Raw genomic sequence first — 15,971 nt, 5'->3', positions numbered from 1 at the left:
TGATTCCTGTAAAGCTTTCAATCATTATCCATGGCTCTTAGTTTTGGTTTAGAGTACACACGCTTTTTGTTGATGCATTGCTTCACATGTGAAGTGAACGTCAGTGAACGCAATAATTGTTTTTGAAATATGTTTGTCTTTGATTTTAATGAACTGGTTCTGAACATTCTGATACCTTTTAGTGCTATCATGACTGGAGGTTGTGATCAAGACTTCTTCAGACCATTGTAAATTTTTGCCGGTAATGCAGGCGATATTTGCTCGAGTATAACACTATATGGCCTTCTTTTCAAATTCAGAGTTTTTCAGTTGTGAGGCCTACCTGCAGTGCAAGACATTGTGCTGCTAATGCAAAAAAAAAAAGATGAAATGCACATTTTGTGTCTGTGTCATCATCACTAGATCTAAAATGCCGTTTCTACTTAGTTGACAAAAGAAAAACAGAGAAAGAAGTTAAATAAACAAAAGAAGAATAGAAAGATTGAGGGAACACTCCCAGCTCTGTCCAGCACTTTCACCAGAGGATTTGTCTTCGTCAGGGAAACGCGTTCACAACAATCGGATATTTGAACTGGGATTTTCAAAAAAAAGATGCACTAGCGAGTTGCTTGTTTGGTATGTGAAGAGGAAAGGATTTTAATATAAAAGCATGCAGAGCCAGTTTGAGAAGCGTAAAGCAGCATGGGGCAGCAGCATGATTAGAGAGTTAGACACGGTGAACATCACGTTAAGAAGATTTGAGCTCGGCTGGAGATGATCTGAAGTGTACCATGTCACTGAGTTGAGAATGAGTATATACTGAAAAAGAAATTGATTAGAACGAGAGGACCGAAAACTGATAAAATAACAAAATTGGTATAGAAGCAATCACAACCTAGCAAAGAGACAAACATCACTAAATGATGAAAATATTGCATGGACGGATCTTATAAACTACTCTAGAAAAATGAGAACAAGGAAGACGCTAAAGAGGTGGGCAGATGACCGAGATAGTAGTCGCAGTTAACAGTGGGCGAGAAACGAAAATAGAAGCAATGCGTGAAAATTGCAGATACGATACATAAAGCAGATGGGGAAAATGAAAAGGAATCCACGAGAGTAATTAATTATTAATACGCGATATGAACTATTTCATCAAAGCTTTTCGTGTTTCTTTCGTTGTCCTGTTTTTTGTCACACTTAGTGCAACATTTTCTTTTATTGCATCAACTGCAACTTATACCAGGCAGGTTCATAAGTCGTCGCAAAGTTCATGTATTGTTATTTCAAAATATCTATTATTTCAAGTAATTAAGGGATGATCTATCCTGTTATGAATACTGAAGTTTTTTACACATAATTTGCTTCACAATCTTTTGGTAAAGGTAGTGAAAACAAAAAACTCCCATTTCCATATTATAATATTGAGTTCAAAGCCCTCACAGAAACGTACCACCACATCAATCCACTGTTGAACGCTGCACAGGAAGGTGAGAAGATGGCTAGCCTGACTCATTAGGCAGAACGAGATGTGCAGGTGCCTTTAATTGCTTTGCTTTGAAACCACACTCGGTGGAAACGAGTTGTTCTTTTTTTGTCTAAAGCGCCGTAGAAAGTATTGATTTGCGCACTTCTGAGTTCTCGATTCTCAACGTAGGAATTAGGCTGTAAATATCAAATTGTTGCTTGCATAATCAGGTGTAACGAGGCGAGAAGCGCCATATTGACACTTCGGCTGTGTGCGTCCTTTGTGTACTTGCTTATGTGGCAGAGATAAGCTCCGCTTCATTTTTCTTTCCGTTTCCTTAACCTTGTTAGATTTCTTTCTTCCTTTCAACTTCCTATTCAATGCTTGCTCTTTGAAGGGAGGTACCTATGGACCTTTGCATCGGGCGAGGAGGTTGCCGAAAGGCCTCCTCTCTGGACTGTTGCAAACCGGTTACGCTGCCGCCTCCACCGTGTTGACGTCAGGCGCACACAACAGCCCAGTGAGCAAAATGGTGACGTCCAAGAGGCCCTCGTTGCAAAGGTCTATAAAAAGCTTTCCTAATGCTCAGTAGAAAAATGTACGTGGAAGGTGGGGAACAACCGCGGTCATTTAAAATCATGATCAGTTTTACAAATTTAGTCAGTTAAGGTACTATCTTGAATAATTTGCTAACAAAATTTTATGTATAAATATATAGTTACCCAATAATTGTGAAGCATCTATTGAAACTCTGTAAACATAGTAGGTGGCTTCATGTGTGCTATATGAATCAAGGATCAGGCAACAATCCTGAAAGAAATCAATGCGCATTTAATAGCATTTCTCGTTTTAGACTGTATAGATGACGTCATTCCTGCATCGTCGTGATTACGCGCTCCCCACTGTACAGGAAAACCAAACATTAAATGGCAGCGAAATCCAGAAGATGCTGAGATAGCTACAGGGAATGAAATAAATATTTCCTTGGCAATACGCTTTTATCAGTCGTGTTTTTTAATTTATCACTTCCTAATAGGAAACCTTTTCCGAAGGTGACAGGTGTCTTCTCTCTCTTTGTATATCATTAGTTGAAATCTTGTGAGATATAGGTCTGTGTAGTCTTTGAATGCTGGCTGTATATAAAGGCGGATACTCTGTAGGCTATAAATTCTAGTAATAAGGACATTTTTAATAAATTCAATAATCAATTTTTCTTTATTTTAGACGCCAACATTAGATTAACGATATTAAGGCTGTCAATAGAATACCTTGGTGTAGTTTAATTGCTTTTATCTTCAATGCTGTTCGAAATATTAAGCCTAAAAGATATCAATTTGTGTAAATTACCTGGCTTTCTGCAGGGCAATCTTTAAAAAAGGCATCACTGGTTTTTCTATACCTTCAGCGAATACATTATCAGTCGTACGATTTTGTCTCACAAAAGCCGTAAACGCGAATTCCCCAAAACCCCGCCCAGCAAAGCCATTACAAGAATGTTACAAAATATACCTCCTCTCGAAAGACGAATCGCTGCGTTTTTTGTTTCATTGTGCTGGAACTTGTGGTAAATATATTTATTTTTACGGTAACTATTACCCGTAGAGGAAAAAAAGTAACCGCAGCGATGACATTTCAGTGTTCCGAAACTTATTTGGTGAAGCAAATCTGCTATCCCTGAACCGGTCTAGCCTGAGGGAACATAAGGCGTGCGCTATTTCTGTGATTTAAGCTACGAGACACTAATTTGACAGATTTCAATGAAGGCAAACAAACAATATTTAGTAAACACCCGCTTTATGAACACAGCTCAAGCAGCTAATAATTGAAGATAATCTATAGTTCCCGCTTCAAACTTTTGATTTCAAGAAAAAATTATTATATTGTAAAAATGAATGCTCACAAGTTGCTACGCCATGAACAGTTTAACATAACGTCCGGTGATCACTTGTCGTCATATCTTGTGCGAGCATACTCACGACCCTCGGGGCGAGCGTTGTACGGTTCTCGTCGTCGTCGCCCTTGAGCTTCATGCAGTGAACTCTTCAACAAGCCTGTCCTACCACTTCCCCGGGTAAAAAGCGTCATCTTGTCGTCATATGGATATTGAACGATGGCGGCATCGTAATAAGGTTTCTAGCGTTTGCTTTATTTTATTTCATGGTGGCGGCGACGGTGGTCAGTGGACTGCATAAGGGTTGCGAAGAGATAATTGACCGGGGATGTTTGCTATAGAATACGGTAGGGGCCCTGGCACTTGCTGAGAATTATTGAGGAAAGAGTGGGACCTAAGTGCCCATAGCCAGACCAAAAATAAGTTTGAAGAGGTGCAGATTGATCGCGAGTGGCTTTCTCCTGCTGCTGGGCGTGAGAAGTGAAGGAGCGGCCAACTATAGTAGTTAACTCAGGAGAATAAGGTGGGTATGGAAAATGATGTCCGTATTACAAGAGGGCTCAAGGCACAGCAGGAGGAAGTATGGCGGGAATCCGGTGGTTGCTTGACTTGCGGAGTTACAAGCACTAGTGCCGAATCGAAGAACACAGTCCCAGTTGGAGTCGTCAGAAGCAATATACATTGCCAGCATACCACCCAGGCTGCGGTGCATATGCTTATCCATGCCACATGTTTGCGGATGGTGCGCGGAGGTTGTAGGGTGAACGAGAATAGCTATACCTTCCATAACGGTTCGTTTCATTTTTACATCTAATAATATTGGATGAAAGAAAAATATTCGTTTCACACGTCAGCCTTAATAATACGTTTTTCGGCGAAAATGGAAGGGACGCCTAAGGAAGCACTCTTAGCACCGTTTTCTCTAGGGTTGTCATTTTGGGCATCAAGCTCTTTTTCCCAATTATTTTTTTCCGAAGCTACATCCCGTTGGAGACTCGCAGCCCAATATTGGGTGCCACGACGTAACATGGGGGCGGTTGCAATGTTACATACTTGGGCAATCATTGGCAGACGACTTTCGTGACTCCATGATACTTTCGTGACTTTCGTGACACGGCGCAACATGGGGACAGGGTGAAAGATGATATATGGCTGGCCAAGCGCGAGGGCTCCTATCATGCCACTGCTGATATTCGCACTACTTACCGGAGCCAACGAGCGATCGGGTGGATGGAGATGTGACAGTGAGGATGCTGAACAAAATATAGAAGATAATTATTTGCCCCCAGAATGACCACAACTATGATGATGCTTGTGTGAAACACCTCCCTTGGAGCAGTTCAGCCATCCGTCACATTAGCATCCATGTGATTGATGACTCGTGGTCGTGTCGGAAATGGGTGGGGTTCCCGTGTTCGTGTCTTTCGGTACCTTGGGGTCTTTTCGGTCTTTAAACTGGTCTCGGCTCTATTTTGGTCGTCTGTGCGCCTTTTCTCAGGTCCGGGCTGGGATCGGTGCGGCGGTATTTGCGGCTGGCCGGTCTGGGCAGAAAGGGCTGGGGCGAAGATGCGCGGCGAAATCCCCGCTCTCTCGGCCAATAGTTCTGGCGTACGGATGCCATCGACGCTCCAAGGTGAGAATGAAGATGATTTACACCGCACCTCTAACCAAAATGTTACGTGGCGACAAACAAGAAGACGGCAGAACATGGCGGCATGGTGAAAGATGACTTAATGACAGGCCGAGAGCGAGGGCTCCTCTCGCGCGACTGCCGATTTTTTCTTCGCTGCAATATATTTTTCTGATATATATTGCAAGCAAGACCCAATTACAAATTGCAATAATAGTCAGGGACTGCTTAAGTAGTCGACAAATGCTCATACCAGCGCTAAAATTTCGCCTTTGCGTTTATAACGTTAGACATACGTTCTCGTCTGCTTGCTGCTTAAATTCTAACGTGATCACTGCCCTGCGTTCTCGCTCAACTACCTAATCTATATTCGATGGCATGATATTTTCATTACTAACAAAGTGGTTCATGATGTTAGGGGAACAATATTGTTACGGGGTAGTATTTATTAGAACTTGCGCTGCGATAGACGGCACTCGGCGCAGACTTCAAGGGGCATCAGCCACGCGGTACGTGATCACTCGCTCTATTCCTACCAGATGCGCCACTGACCTTGCTGACTTCGTTTGGCACGACGTAATACTCCACCATATTGCTCCTCGTCAACTATTTATCGACCATGGCCGCCGTTCTTTCCCGATTTGACGAAATACTTTGTTAGTGCTCCAATAGTCACAAGTTCACCACAACCTACCATGCTCAGACAAACCGCACTTTTACCGCCATGTTCGCTATGTACATATCCGACGATTACCGCGACTGGAACATTACCCTGCCATTTGTGACTTTCACATTCAACACTTCGCGCCATGATAGTGCAAGATACTCTCCATTCTATCTTCTCTTTGGAAGAGAACCCTTACGGCCCTTAGACACATTGCTTCCCGACGCTGGCCCCATCATTATTGTGCCCGAGATACGATCGCGCGAGCACGATGCAGCCCACCAGATTGCTCGTTCCAATCTCTCTGCCTCTCAAGAAGCTCAAAAACGCCGCTATGATGCTCACCACCGTGATGTTCCCTACGCTCCTTGACCTCTGGTATTGATCTGACTGCCATCCATCCATGTTTGGTTATGTGAAAAACTTCTTCCGCGCTACACAGAACCTTATCGTGTATTACGCCCAGTAACGGACGTAACGATTGAAATACACCGTTATGCTCAAAGTCACCGTCCGCTTCAACCACTTCCAAAATTGTACATGTGGCCTGTCTCAAGTCGTATTATTCCTATTCCACACCGCTGCCTAACACGCACCCGGACGTTGCCTGTTCCCGAGAGCGATAATCTTGCCGGAGAACGCGTGTCCGATGAAGTGGCGTGCTTCTAGACGACGACGACCGAGGATCGCTTGCACAACAAAGGGAGCTAGAAAATGATTACACAGACAGAGTGGATGTTGGACGGCCCCTGAAGTTTGCGCTGATTTCCGCCCATCGCAGCGCAAGTTCCAATAGAAATCTTCCCCGTAGCAATATTGTCATGGTGTAGTTTCGTTACGTCACCGAGGACCTCATTGCACAGACAGGCTGCGAACTAGGCAGGGCGAGAATCTCAAAAAGAAAACTTCGGTTTCCTCGACTCGAGGAAGCACGTACAAACGATCATCTCAGACTAAACACAATGATTACATCGTGTCATTGCTCCCAGAGCAAAAAGAAGCATCATTCCAATGTTTGAAGAGTGATGGAGGAAAAAAATAAATTATTGCATTAAGGGCAGTCGCTCGCGCACACTAAGATTAAACACTATCGGCCCTAATAAGATTTCAGGCCGGACACGTTGACCACCTACGAAAGCGCGTAGCTTCGAGACAGCTGTTGAAAGCCTTTAGGCATGGCCTCGTTGGTTAGGCCCACAACCGGTCTTAGCACGTTTTGCGAGCCAAAGCATCGACAGAGGAGTGTCTCGCTAAAGCCTCGTCGAAGAATATGAAACCAGGTACAGACGAGGTGTCTAGGTGTGTACCGAGCATCGCGGAGTCGAGGGCTGTATCGTTAAGCATCTGGGTATGTCTGCCAGTGAATTCGTAGCCGAAACAGCGGACAGGTCTCTACGGCGATGTGAAGAAAGTTCTGAATATCAACAAGTTGGTTCTCGTCATCTAGTGTGGTAACATGCCACAAATATCTAGGTCACATTGCGGCTATTGTGCAGACGGAAATGTGACATGTTCGTCGGTTCTCAGACCACCGTATTGAGCTCTACAGAGACGTATGGTAGCATTTCATATCATGCTTTGTACTGAACGTCGTCGTACGTCGGCAGCATGTGCGGCTTTTTTTTCTTCAATCACTCTTTCACGGTGGTGGTTTGAGGATGGTTTGGTGTTGTCTTCCTGTGTTTGAGATACCTGTGAAGCATCATCTGCTTCAGCAAATCGGCTGTGAGTGCGGCACCACAGTCAGTGATGTGGTCGGAATCTTGCGTGCGCCATGACGCAGTCATTGTGATGGATGAAAAATGTTCCAACCTCTAAGGCAGTACAGTTGTAAAGCACGGATTATTCTGCGTATCGTGTAAGCTACTCTATTGCAACGGTGACTCACCGGTAACCGTAGTGTGAAAAGCGAAATAATCTCATCACATCCATGCCAATCTGCTGGAGGGGCCTCTATGGTTGGTCTTTGGCTTCATGAACCCAGTGAGCTTGATCGGTGACACCTTTCAACGCTAACAGCCGTGACAAGCTTTGATATAGTGTAAAATGTCTGCGTTAAAACGAGGCCAGTAGCACTTTTACTGAATCCTTGCACGTCCAGAAGCAGGTTCATAAAGACAAACTTGCAACATGTTATAGTTTATTCAAATAGGTACATATATCAGGTACGCTTTTGGTGAGTGAAAAATTGTTCTTCATCAGAACACAGCCGCGACGATATAGTGATAGTAGAACATGTCAGAAAGCTTCTAGAGAACTTGTATACGCACCGTTTAGATAGTCCATGATGCGTCAACGTTCGCGATGTAGATTGTCGTTAAGCGAGGCACTCGGCTCTGATGACATTCAGGGGTTTTCGGCATCAGGATTATCATCGGTGGGGGACCTAAGGGGCACTCAAGAACCAGTCGGCATCCGACTCATGACAACCAGACTTGTACGTGATAGTTATGTTGTATCCAATAGTGGGGGCCTCCGTCTAACAAGGCCACCTGACCGGTTGTTTAGGTTCGCGAGCCAACACAGGTGATGGTGTGTCAGTAACAAGATTGAACCGCTTCCCATAAATATAAGGCCGGAATATCGACGTCGCGCACAGAATGACTAGGCATACTTTCTCTTTTGCAGAATAGATAAATTCAGCTTTAGGCATACTGCGACTAGCTTAAGGGACCACACGTATCTGGCCGCCGTGTATTCGAACTAGGACTGCGCCCAGGCATACGATGCTTGCGTAGATGTGAAACGGAGCGTCACACTTATGCATGAACGTTGTTCTCTGAGCGTTTTTATGAGTGAGTGAATATGGAAGGTGCTTGTGGGCAGGTTGAAGCTCTTCGAATGCTTGAACTGGTGGCTTGTCTCAAGATGAACGCTTGTCTGTCTTTTTCATTCTCTCCGGGCGCTAAGCGAGAGAGTGAAACTTTGACAAAGTGCCGGTTGTAGGCACATTGCCAAAAGAAACAGACGAATAGTCTTTTCGTTTAAGGGTGCTGAAAAGATGCCAATAGCTGCCGTTTCCTCAGGAAATGGCAGTCCACCAGCCTGGCTTAAGACATGCGCCGGGAAGTTGAGGTCGGTGTAAGTAAAATTACACTTCTCGTTCTTTATGGTAAGCCCAGAGGATGTTATAGTTCCAGAACCATTTTAAGACAGCGAAGGTGCTTCTAGAACATTGGGGCGACGGCCACGATGACATAAAGGTAAATGAGATGTATATGCCACTTCAGATCTGCAGGTAGACTCTCCATAATTCGTTAAAAAAAAGCTGCCGCATTGCAAACACCAGAGGGCATAGCCATAAATTCTTAGAGCTCATCAGGGGTAATAAACGCCTTTTTATATAGGTCCCTCTCATCTACCTCTAGTTGCCAGTATCCACACTTCATGTCCATGGAAGAAAAATAAGAAAATATGCCGCGGAAGAACGGCGACCCAGAACATCGTCAATTCGAGGCAGGCGATAGATGTGTGTTTGTAATTTTCTTTAGCCAGTGTTACACCAAGCGAAACCTTGGCGTACTATCCTGTTTCTTTACCATAACGACAGGCGCTGAAACGAGACTCCGTGAGGGCTGGATGACATCGTCGCGAAACATCTCTTTTATTTGGTGGTGATAGTGGCGCGTTAAGTCGGAGATACTCGGTAAGGTTACTGTCAAGAGGGGGCACAGCATTCTCCGTAAAGCTGGAACCGCATGGCGTGATGTGCACGATTGCCGCGCGGAAGGTGGGACGCATTCGTCATTCTTACGCGTTCCTAGCACGAAATCGCTCTGCCGCGTAGTTCTGCGCGAAGTAGAAAAAAAAACGCCCTTCGCGGCGCGTCCACTGACGTCACAGCTGGAGTACAGGGATAAGTGTTTGGCCAAAATGAAAAAGACAACCCTTAACGAGGCCTTAATCACCGAAGTAAAAAAACTTCGCGTTTTGTGGGACGTACGCGACCGAAACTATACAAATATCATAACCCGCAAAACGCGACGCGAGAGCGCCGCTCTAGTTTTCTTGTGCGGGTGCTCACGCGTCGGCGGAAACTAATGTGATGCCCCAAATGCGAGCCACGACAGTCTCAATGCCTAAAGGGTAATGCTCACCACCACAGTTAATGGGTAGTACATCTGCTTTGCCATCCTTGCTACAAACGACTCCTCTGGCAATAGCAAGGTTTTGTTTCTAGAAGCAGGATTTGTTAGCTCTAAACGAAACCTTTGACGTTTTGCAGTGTATTCGTAGCTCAAGATGTCGTCACACTTAAAATGAGGCGTGATGGGGACGTGATCATGAAGTATGTACAGTGCTGTCGGTCGTTCTTAAGCGCTGTGTATTGCGTTCTCCGACGGTAAGGTCACTGACTTGGACTGCAAGTCGATATTTTCTACATGTCTGCTAAAATATCCATGTCAATGATTACGTCGTGAGAACAGTGGGTAAGTACGGCGAAGATTGCAAGGTAAATTGATTAATGCACTCTTGCCATAGCAGTGCATAATGGTCAGTGTGAATAAGTGGCGTCCGGCAGTATGAAATTGCTGGAAATAAGAAGTGCTGGGGGCCAGCTAATGGCACCGAAAGGGAAGTGCACTGCCCAAATAGGAATAGGAAACGCGGTGTTTGCTGGCAGCTTCGTTATTCCCCCTGACTGTTGCAAAGACCTCATTTGGGCATGGACTTTCTGCATCTTCATGGGGCTGTAATCAGCATTCGTGACAGCGTCGCTGCCTTCACCAACAATCAAGAAGACCTTGATTATGCGGAAGTACCACTGATGCCCTTACGCTTCGCCAATGAGACGGTGACATTACCTCCGCGATCATGCTCTCTTCTTGAAGTGAAGTGCGACATGGCGCATACCGGCGATGTTATCGCCAAAAGGGCAGTCGCCCTGGTACTAAGCCGAGGTGTTTCCATAGCTCGAGGGCCTTGACCAATCGGCTTACCGAAGTGCTGCTGACAAACTTCAGCGACGAGCGTCAGCAAATTCCGAAAGGCACCACTGTGGCCTTTTTCGACAGCCTCCCAAATGCGCAGCACTGCTTCTCACTGCAACAAGGGAGGATCAATGTGCAAGACGCCCATAACCATTGTCGATGTGAGTCCAAATTTGGCTTCTTCAGAACGGAATCGTCTTTTGGATCTCACAGATCAATTTCGAGGCTGCTTTGCTTCCGAATCGCGGATCGGCCAAACGCCTTTGACAAAACATCGAATCATTACGGATGACACGATTCACCTATTCGACAAAATCCTTACCGGTGTCTCCAAAAAAACGTGAAGCCATTCAGTGCCAATTGGCCGAAATGCTTAGAGACGACGTCATCCAGCCGTCACAGAGCCCCTGGGCTTCCCGCGTGGTACTTGTTAAAACTAAAGACGGCATCTTACGATTTTACATAGATTACCGCAAGCTCAACCAAGTAATTGAAGACGACATGTACCCTCTTCCTCGCATCGACGATTCCCTTGATCGCCTGCGAAATGCACGTTACTTCTCATCAATGGACTTGAAAAGTGGATATTGGCAGATAGAAGTGAACGAGAAAGATCGGGAGTAGACAGAATTCGTCCCTCCCGACGAAATGTACGAGTTTAAGGTCCTTCCGTTCAGTTTATGCTCAGCACCAGCAACATTTCAGAGGTTGATGGATACTGTGTTCGCTGGACATAAGTGGCAAACATGCCTGGCTTTTCTTTACGACGTGATTGTGTTTTCGCCCACATTTGAAGAGCATCTAGGCCATTTTCTAGCTGTATTTCATGCCATACGAACTGCGGGCCTCACACTAAAACCCGAGAATTGCCACTTCGGTACGAGGAGCTGCAGTTCTTAGGTCACATTTTTAGCCAAGAAGGTGTCCGGCCTGATCCTAAAAAGCTCTGCGCAGTCGCCAAGTTCCCAACACCTACAGACAAAAAGACATTGCGGCGCTTCCTTGGTCTTTGCGCCTATTACCGTCGGTTTATTGCCGGTTTCTCACGAATTGCCTGGCGATTAAATTCGCTCACGCGTGACAAAGCTGTCTTTCGCTGGGGTGAAGAACAGCAACAAGCTTTTAATGAGCTGCAGAAGCGTTTAAAGACACCACGTGTCCTGGCGCACTTTGGTGACGACGCCCCTACACTTCTTCATACGGATGCCAGTGACGTGGCCTTAGGTGCTGTGCTTTTGCAGCGCCAGGATGGTGTTGAAAAAGTAATTTCTTACGCCAGCAGGACCCTATCTAAAGCAGAAGCGAACTACTCGGCAAACGAAAAAGAATGTCTTGCAGTGGTATGGGCAGTTATGAAGTTCCGCCCTTATATGTACGCTCGCCCCTTTCAAGTCGTTAGCGACCATCACTCGCTCTGTGTGCTGACGAATCTAAACGCCTCTTCAGGGAGACTCGCACGTTGGAGTCTTCGATTACAAGAATTTCACATGGCAGTTATTTACAAATCTGCAAAAAAAGCACATGGATGCTGACTGCATTTCGCGAGCGCCGGTCGAACCTTCCACTATAACCGATGAAGACACTGCGTTTTTAGGTGTCATAGATGACGCAACGCTTTTCCAACAGCAGCGAGAAGACCAGGAATTACTTCCTGTTATTGATTTCTTGGAAAAACGAACTACGTTTGTGCCTAAGAGTTTCGCCCAAGTGATCTCTTCATTCTTTATTCGCAACAACGTACTTTACAAGACCTTCCGCCCTCTCCGCAGTGAAGTTTTGCAAGTGTGTCACGATGAGCTAACCGCCGGTCACCTAGGCTGCACACGCATGTTGGCTAGAGTCCAGCACGGATACTACTGGCGAAAACTGCCGGCGACAGTGAAACACTATGTACGTACATGCATAGACTGCCAGTGCCGTAAATCACCCCAGGTAAAACCAGCTGGATTAGTCCACCCTCTTCAAGTGCCAACAACACCTTTTAAGCAAATCGGCATGGACCATCTGGGATCATTTCCGACTTCCAAAGCCGGGAATATATTGATAATTGTCGCCACAGATTATCTAACCCGCTACGCGGAGACCAAGGCTCTGTCAACTGGTACCGTCGCCAAAGCAGCTCGGTTCTTCATTGAGAATATTGTCCTGAGGCATGATGCTCCGGCGCTCATTATAACTGACCGAGGAACTGCATTTACGGCCGAGCTTTTGGAGACCGTTCTCCGCCTCATTGGTACCAGTCACCGCGAAACTACAGCCTATCACCCCCAAACCAATGGGTTGACGAAATGCTTCAATAAACCCATCGCAGACATGCTTTGCATGTGCGTTGACGTGAACCAAAAGAATTGGAACGAAATTCTTCCCTACGTCACGTTCGCCTGCAATACGGCACGCCAAGACACCACTCGTGTGACACCACTCAGCCTCCTTCACGGGCGACCGGTAACAACTATGCTGGATGCAATGTTGCTCCCGAATGCCGACACCGATGATCTCGATCAGGACGCCGCGGAAATCGCTGAGCGTGCAGAGGAAGCTAGCCAACTAGCGCGTGTTTTGATCAAAAATCTGCAAGAACATGATGCACGACGCTACAATCAAAGACGCCGAGATATCATGTACGAACCTGGCGACAAGGTGTGGTTCTGGACGCCTTTTCGCAGCCGTAGACTCTCAAAAAAACAATTGCGGCAATATTTCGGGCCCTTTGTTGTTCAGCGACGTTTAAAAGACGTCACTTATGGGGTGGAGCCAGATGGGGTGTCGACCTTGAAGCGACGCTAACAACAAGCCGACGTTGTCTACGTTGTGCGCATGAAGCCGTAGAACTCTGACTCACCCTGACCTCCTACTTCCTTTTATGCTCATCGGGACGACGCTTCCTGAGGAGGGGGGAAAATGCCGCATAGAAGACGACGCCAAAGAGGATGACTTGCCCCACAAGCGCGAGCCTGGAAGAGAAGGACGTTCGAGCGCAAGACTCGCCCTGGTTGATTATTAAACCTGTCCTATCTTTGGGTCCTCCTTGGCGTTCTATCGAGACGTGACAATATTAAAGGTCTTCTGAGAATGTGGAAATAGGCATGTTTCGCTTTTAATTTTCCACCCGGAGATAAATTGCAAAAAACAATAGACTTGTTCTTCCATGTCTACATTCACTCCTGGTTAACTCTTGCACCCGCGACATTGATAAAAGCTGTCATGAACACGTAATTGGTATAAAAGTATCGGTCTATTCGGACAGCGCAATAAGTTTGTACGCAACACACTTATCCGCTGGGTAAAAGGTGACGAGAAAGAAAAAGCAACTGATGATAAAGCAAAAAAAAAAAATAATGAGAATATTAGCAAGAAGGATGGTAAAAATAAAAATGAGAAAATACCTAAACCATGTCACATTTTAGCGTTTATTGCTTGCCAAACGGAGGTTGTATACGAGCTGGCGGTTTCCTGTGGAAATACCTACATAGGTCAGATGCGACGTTGCGTAAATATACGGCTAAATGAACACGAAAAGTAGTATCGGTGTCGTAGTGCTAATCTCTGGTTGACCAGTGCCATAAATGTGAAGAATGTAATCCAAACAGTAAGCCGGAATGTAGGGCGGTGTGCAAGTAAAATGTAAGCCCCTTTATGAGCAGGCGTAAGTATAACCAGATATGCGGATGATACCACTTTAATGGCAGAAAGTGAAGTGGAACTCAGGAGACTTCTGATGCGCGTACAAGAAGAGAGTGAGAAGTTTGGGCTTAAACTGAAAATTAAAAATACAAAGATCATGGCGTCTTGCCCTTTCAAGTCCTGTAGCATCAATGGACAAGAAGTGGAAGCTGTGACAGATTTTCTCTTCTTGGGCTCCAAGATTACCTCGGAAGGAGACTGCAGCCATGAAATTAGGAGACGCCTGCTTCCGGGAAAGAGAGCAATGGTTAGCCTTGACCGCCTAGTAAAGAGCAGAGACATTAGTCTGCCAACCAAGATCCGTATAACTCGTGCTATGGTCTTTCCAGTTGTGATATATGGATGCGAGAGTTGGACTGTGAAAAAGGCTGACCGCCGAAGAATTGACGCGTTTGAATTGTGGTGTTGGCGAAGACTCTTTAGAGTTCCTTGGACTGCCAGAAGATCAAATCAGTCAATCTTGTCGACTCTAAACCCTGACTGCACATTGGAGGGTCAAATTCTAAAGTTAAAGCTCAGCTACTTTGGTCGTCTGATGAGAAGAGAGGAGTCGCTGGAGAAAGATTTGATGTTGGGAAAGGTTGAGGGTCGCCGGAGAAGGGGTAGGCAGCGAACGCGATGGTTAGATGGCATCGTCGAGGCACTGCAGATGAAGTTATGTGATGTTAGGAAGATAGTGAGAGACCGGAAAGCGTGGCTTGACATGGTCCATAGGGTCAAGAAGAGTCGGCCACGACTGAACGACTGAACTGAACTGAAGTATAACCAAACCCTAAGGAACGACTTAAACATGAAATCAAGGATACTTTTTAAATTCAAACAAGGGAATACATGCATAATTGACTCCCTGATGGGTGTCGAGGTGAAGCAGACCATCGAGCGAGACTACGACGTTGCACTGTCCATGCAAGAGATCCGGCAGCTCACCATCAACCGGCTGCGGGAGATCAGTGGTGGAGCCGGGGGCGCGGCGGCATCGGATAATGGCGCCGCTGCATCCGCATCACAGGAGGCCGAAGAGTCTGCGGACGTGTCCGAGGTGCCGCGGCTGACGCTCGTTGAGAAGCTGGTGCCAGACCGCGTGCTGGTCGAGATGAACGGCCTCAAGGGATCCTCTCCCGTGTTCATCATGCACCCGATCGAGGGTCACGTGGATGGACTGTCCGAACAGGCATCATACTTGCCCGTGCGTGCTGTCGGTGTCGAGAGAACGCCAGGCATTCCCGTGCGCTCCATTGAAGAGATGGCTTCCATTTACCTCCAGAAACTGGTTGAAGTTCAGCCCAAGGGTCCATACCATGTGGTGGGCTACTCTTTCGGCGCCACGGTTGCCTTTGAGATGGCGGTGCAGCTGCAGGCAGCCGGAGCCTCTGTGGCCAGCCTTACCCTCCTGGACGGTGATCCACGGTACATGGCTATCCACACAGTCCACCACCAGTCACGTTTCACCGACAGCAAGGACGAGGAGGAGTCCTTCACTCAATTTCTTTACCAAAAAAGAAGCTTGCATATCTAGACCACATATGAACTAATTTCTTCCGTAAAATCCTTCCTTCCTTTAAATAATTGTTGGTCGTCATTGTGACAATGAAGTTCCATGTTTTCCCACAATATCTCCCCCCCCCCCATTAAATTTAGTGCCCCGTATGCTTATCATGATGCTATCACGTTTTTTTGTGTGTGTGTTTCTATATTTATGAGATGGGGGTTTTATTACGTGGTTT

General features: G+C 46.1%; 1 protein-coding gene across 1 annotated transcript; it reads left to right on the top strand.

The window, feature by feature from the left end:
• Positions 1 to 15,097: 15,097 nt before the first annotated feature.
• Positions 15,098 to 15,763, top strand: LOC146173787 (fatty acid synthase-like). The gene has a single exon (XM_084585272.1). The coding sequence runs from the start codon at positions 15,098 to 15,100 to the stop codon at positions 15,761 to 15,763; it is 666 nt and encodes a 221-aa protein (XP_084441398.1).
• Positions 15,764 to 15,971: the final 208 nt, after the last annotated feature.

The sequence above is a fragment of the Amblyomma maculatum genome, chromosome 11 (assembly GCF_055883805.1).
Source record: "Amblyomma maculatum isolate TAMU_Amacu chromosome 11, ASM5588380v1, whole genome shotgun sequence".
Taxonomy (NCBI): domain Eukaryota; kingdom Metazoa; phylum Arthropoda; class Arachnida; order Ixodida; family Ixodidae; genus Amblyomma; species Amblyomma maculatum.
Note: the sequence above shows the minus strand (reverse complement) of the source record. Positions and strands in the feature narration are given on the sequence as shown.

Bases quoted from the DNA above. Each gene is read 5' to 3' on its own strand.
- LOC146173787 (XM_084585272.1), top strand. From the start codon at position 15,098: ATGGGTGTCGAGGTGAAGCAGACCATCGAGCGAGACTACGACGTTGCA.